General features: G+C 36.4%; 1 protein-coding gene across 1 annotated transcript in view; it reads right to left on the bottom strand.

Moving 5' to 3' along the window:
• Positions 1–466: 466 nt before the first annotated feature.
• LOC113554475 (ski oncogene) overlaps positions 467–6,000 on the bottom strand; it is a 49,966-nt gene continuing 44,432 nt past the window's right edge. Inside the window, exons 2-6 of the mRNA XM_026958351.1 lie at positions 1,936–2,189; positions 1,591–1,840; positions 1,377–1,464; positions 1,075–1,253; positions 467–920 (exon numbers count right to left, since the gene is read on the bottom strand). Of these exons, the coding sequence (XP_026814152.1) occupies positions 651–920; positions 1,075–1,253; positions 1,377–1,464; positions 1,591–1,840; positions 1,936–2,189 (1,041 nt within the window). The 3' untranslated portion in view covers positions 467–650. The remainder of the gene's footprint in view (positions 921–1,074; positions 1,254–1,376; positions 1,465–1,590; positions 1,841–1,935; positions 2,190–6,000) is intronic.

Below are 6,000 nucleotides of genomic sequence, written 5' to 3'. Positions count from 1 at the left end.
CAGAAACTATGTTTAAAAATTTCACAGGTCAACTAATAACGCCCTACAAATATTGGGAAATCAAGTATTAAATTGAGCTCCTTCATAACCATGCTCTATTTTTTTTTTCAAAATTTACCATTCCTATTTTTTCTTCTAATAATTATTGAAAAAAAAAAAACAAACAAAAAATTGGCACAGCAACTTTTAACATAAATAATTTAAAATGAATAACAAAAAAATTCAAATAAATAAATAAAAATAATCCTAAACTAAAAATTCATAACAAAAAGAAAATTAAATTATATATAAGTATTTATATATATTAAGAAGAATTGTCAGGAAATTAAGAAAATCAAATTAACAATATTTGAAATTAGATTATTTACATAAGACAAGAGAATTCAACAAAACATTATTATTGTTATACACAAAATAATAACAGAAATAATAATTATTATTATTATTACTTTATGTATATTTTAATATTTATACACATATATTATACTTGTAGTACTGAATAAATATTATAAAAAGCTTGTATAATTTATACATATTATTATTTACTTTAATTTTATTTTTTTAAGGAGAGATCAATTGTCGGTGGTAGCAATATTAAATTAAATAATAATAATTAATAATAAGTAAACAACAGGCTGCAGTTATAATAATCAGTCGATGGATTCCGATTTGATCAACACTGAGGTGGCTGTGATGGTAGCAGTGGTAGCAGCCATGATATTGGGCTGCAGATTATGAGGTGGAGGTGTTTTGGGCTGACATGGTGGTGAGGTTATCACGGATACTGGACTACACCTCTTGTTCATTAATGGCAAACTGTTGGATTTACTATGTTCTTGGTCAATACCACCGCTGTTTTCCCATTTAATCATCATACAGTCATCTACTAATAACGGATCTTCTTTGTTCGTATGCCTCTTCTGTTGGGGAACAAAAAGATAATCAAACATTAAGAATTTTCAAACATCTTCATCATAAAGGGACACTAATATAATGGTATAAATAGTATGATAAATAATATGTTCAAGTTGACCAATTAATATTTATCCGTTCTGAGTTATGACATTCACTTACCGTGTTCAATTGGTTTCTAAGTATTTCGTTCTCCCGGACGAGTTGCTGATTTTTCGATTCTACTTTTTCAAGCCGCAGAGCAATCCGCTCAACCAATCCGATCACTTGTTGTCGCGTCGTCTCCTTAGCATCGCTCAAGGCATCCAAAACAGCAGCCACTTGCTCCATGACACTGGCGGCTGTGAAAATGACAATCGACGAATATTAAAAAATTAGTAATTGCTGATAGAATATTAGTAAATGAAAATCTGAATAAGTAGACAAAAAAATCTACTCGATAGCTAGACGGTAGGTTTACTCACCAACACTGTTGTATCTTCTCTCAGACTCTTGAGTCGGGATAATGTCTTTGTTTTCCTGTTCACCGTCATCTTTGTCTTTGAATTTGACCTGAAATAGATCATCCGAATATTTATTATAATATTATTATGTTAACACGGAAATAGAAAAACACTATAAGACGACTTGCGTGTACAATGTGCTGCCTACACACGCGGCGTGATGACGTTTACTCACCGTCGGTTTGGCAGTATTGTTGTTGTTATTACTGCTGTTATTATTATTGTTATTGACATTGTTAGAGTTTTGATAGTGATGGTTGTGGTGATGGCCTAGGATATTGCTGGCATTAGCATTGCCGTTGTGTTTAGTAGGAGGCGCCAACGCGACATTCGGTTGAAAACTCCTGCCAAATTGTTCGGACTGCGTGTGTGATATGACTTTTTGCGGGTCCACTAACCTCGGCGGTCTCTCCCTCTTGATCAAACTGCGTTACGGCACAACAAATAATTTGATATTAGTGAAACAAAACAAAAAATGCTCATCTGGAAACCGATGCAAAAATGCGGCGATGTGTCTAACCTGTCGTTTCTGTACAGGTGATGCGAGTTGTTCATGTACATGGCCGCGGGTGGCGGCACCCACGCACCGTAGAAATAGTGAAATGGGTCCACCATGTAGTTAGGCAGCGTGGGCGCCATGCCCAACGCCGAGTAGTAGGCTGCCGTAGGCACCGCAGGCGGCGCATCCTCGAGCTTCGTCCTTTTCAGTGACGGCGGCGGTGTTTCTGCCCTGGACGGGCGAACCGTACACGAAACAGGCACAAGTTCCATCAACTAAAAAAAAAATATGTCGATTAGCTATCATGTACAGATATTGATTATTTTTATTTTACAAGTATCTTTTAATTAAAATATTAATACGATGCTATTAAGTATCTACGTTTAGAAACAGTTTTTGGGCGATTATTACGTCGATCCTTACAATCATCGACATAGATAACTCTTTGCGTACTATCTATATAATACGTAAATATATATAGACTACATCAAACGATGCCCCACACGATAGTGCAATACCATATGCGTTAAACTCGTATCGTTACACAAAGTACCTACACACGAGTAACGTCATTACAAAACGTATCTCTGTCCACTGATATCACAATGACTAATTCGAATGACGATTTTTAAATCAAAAATTGAAAGGTATTTTTACAATAAATCTATTAAGTTATTTTAAATGTTAAGAAATAGATTTTTCAATATCTTTTTAAATCTTGAATTATATGTTATGTTTGTGTCAACACTCAACCCTATCCCTTGATTTCTACCCAAGAATTTCGTTTTTATCAGACCTATACAATTTGTCATGCGCACATTGGCAGATGAATTACAATTTTGGATTATATCGATTCGGCAAGTACGTGCGCGGCACACGCATGAGATTTAAGTCATGGTTGCTAAAGATTATCTACATAATATCAACTAATTTAACTTTTGACGAATAAATACCATGGCCTACACTTCGGTTTCAATGATAATAATACAAATTTGATCGATTTCATTTGGGTAGGACGGGGAAACTCAATACCCACAAAATTCGGTGACATGCATCTATTCGGAAATATTTTTTGTTGTTGCTATTGCTTTATCTAAATGTACCATGATTGTGAGAGGAAAAGGAGAAGGTTAATTAGACACGATACTTATTTTTTATGATCAATTATTTTATTATATTCATGTAATTTCTTTTGAAGCGAAATACGCGTTCGTTGCTTGTTGTAATATTTCTTCTGCCATGTAACTGTGATCACAAAACACGTCACGTGCGCAATTAGTCAGACCGGAATCGAATCGTGTTAATAGACCATTATTATAGTACCATTATATAACAAAAACGATGATGAAGATGGTGGCGGGTTTTTCAAACGTACCGATCTCGACGTTTTCGATACTGTAAAACGTATATCGTAGGATCGCGGAAAAAAGCAATAAAGGGTCAATGGAATTACATTTTTATATAATATTAAAATCTTCAATAAAAAGTTTAATGTATAATTATTGTGTCTATGCAATTATTTTCCTATTCTGAAAACTTTTTCAAGTGAATGTTCAAAACAACATATATTTAATAGTATACTAAACATCGTCACATCAAAAATATAACATAAAAACGCACATATAACCCGAGTCCGAGGTATGTATATTTATTTAAACGTGAGCGTTTAAATCGATCGTTGTAAGCACAAAGCACCCTCCTTCTTTCATAGAAAATATGACGCAGAATGTAATAATAATATAATAAAAAAGAAATATACGTGAAAGTCTATACACAAAGAATATGGATATCAAATAAATATATAACGGTGAAATCAATACGATAAAGGACTGGATTTATGGTTAGGTTAGAATGATAGGTTGAAGATACATCATGGTTTAAATTATTTGAAAAAAAAATATTCTTTACTGTGCTGAACAACAAATTAAGTTATATCAATCCGTAATGATAAAAAAATAAAATAGGTCGATACGTCATTTTAAATATTGGATAGTTTTTTTTTTTTGTTTTTAAATTATTTACCATTTTACATTATTAAACCTAATATAAAATAACAAGTTATAACGATATAGAACATTAACACAATACAAAAACAAATATGTAAAAAAATAGATGAGAAACGTATTCTTTTTACAATAATTTGTCGTTTTCGTAAATGCGACAACGTACTTAGCGCTACGGACTATAACAACAACAAAAGGGTCGTACATAATACGCCTCAATATAATATTATATTATGAAGGAACAGATTTACAGAACAGTAAACCATGATATTGTCATAAATTCCGTTTGTTTTCCGATCGGATATTATTATAGGTAGGTTATAGATATGATTAAGTGTATATTTGTATCATCAACATTTCATCGAAAACAGGTCAAACACTGCGGCGGCGGCGGTTTGAGCGAGAAAATCGATTTCGGTGAAATACTCCGTCGTCGTATAAAGCGTGGTTGCGGCGGCGGCATCACCACAAACTCGACTAAAGAGAGAAAAATTGGCTTGGCAGCGCGTCGAGGGATATAATCGATAAGGGGCGTAGTTTGGAGGGTGGCACGAATTGCAATACATGTCGCATATTAATAAAACTATATTACACAAGTACACTGCACACATACGCACACACACACACACACCAGCACCCGCACGCGTGTTTATAAAAATAAATTGTGCGAATGCAAAAAAAAAAAAACAAAAATACAATGATGTATCATACCAAAGTAGATACAATATTACGAAACGAAAAAGTCAACCGGGAAGACCAACATGCAAACGGAAGTGGCGGCGGTGGCATTCGATAGGTTTCAAACGCCCGCCGACGCCGACACCCGGGCAATCTCATCTACACGGGTGCAAACCTGCGGAACGCGCCTCGGTTGACGAATTGATGTTGGGCGGGGGAAGAGGTTGATTATCGTATAAACATACGGCAGCGAACGAATAAGTACGAGCACCGTACTTGGATCGGAAGAAAACCATTTTGATCGAGTAAACGACTATTATACGACACGTATAGTCAGGTACACTGTACACGTCACGTGATAATGTGCAAGTGATGTCTGACGAAAAACGCTGCGAAAAAATTTGTCTCTCACCCCGTGTAAAATATTATAAATGGAAAATTATTATACTTATTTACTCAAATACGCGTGCGAGCTAGTGAATAATAAATAATAATATGATATGATGATGATCGAAATCGAACCCCCGGGTAACGTATTGATCCGTCTGGCAATGACGTCACGTCCAGACGTCCCTTGCAGACAGTGGTAGCGGTGGCGGCGATGGCGGCGACGGCGACGTGAAGCTGCCGCGCGCCGGACGAGGGTGCGCGGTTGCAACGGCCGAGGGGTGTCGGGTGTGTATATTTGTGTGTGTGCGTGTGTGTGTGGGAGACAAAGGGTAGTATATAGTCGTCGAAAACGCGGGGGTGTAGGGACACGCGAAGGCGGGCTGCCGGATCGAACCCGAGCGCATCGCGTCTGGCGGCGCCCCGCAAAGTTTACGTTTATATGGTGCACATATATGATACTGTAATAATATATTATTATTATTATTATCCTCATTATATTGTATATACAGTGTGTGCGTGGAGATGCGACCGCGAAAAATATAATAAACCACGTGCGTGTGCGTATATATACCAGTGCGCTGAATATAATATATGTACAGTGTGTGGCGCGGATATGACGGGGCGGATTCGCCGCGGGACGCACAAGACATATAATGCAATATAATATATAATATACGTGTACGTTTTTCGAGAAGAACAAAAATCTCATATTATAACCGCCACCGACCGAACGTCGAGCGACCCGCGTTCGGACTGTGCACGAAATGTGTAACCCGTAACACGTCAATGGGTTATACAGCCGTATAGGCATGTATATATATTCATATTATTTTATATCCACGATACGCGTGTTATAATACGCATATACGAACATAATAATAGGTATATACTAAAAATTATATATAAAAACCGAGTCAAAATGAAACGCGTATGGGGCTCTTCTTTAGACAGGGCGGAAAAAAATACGAATATCTGTTGGACGGGTCCAGGAATGCGCGTACGGCGGGTGATCACC

Source organism: Rhopalosiphum maidis, chromosome 2 (genome assembly GCF_003676215.2).
Source record: "Rhopalosiphum maidis isolate BTI-1 chromosome 2, ASM367621v3, whole genome shotgun sequence".
In the NCBI taxonomy this organism is placed as follows: Eukaryota; Metazoa; Arthropoda; class Insecta; order Hemiptera; family Aphididae; genus Rhopalosiphum; species Rhopalosiphum maidis.
Note: the sequence above shows the minus strand (reverse complement) of the source record. Positions and strands in the feature narration are given on the sequence as shown.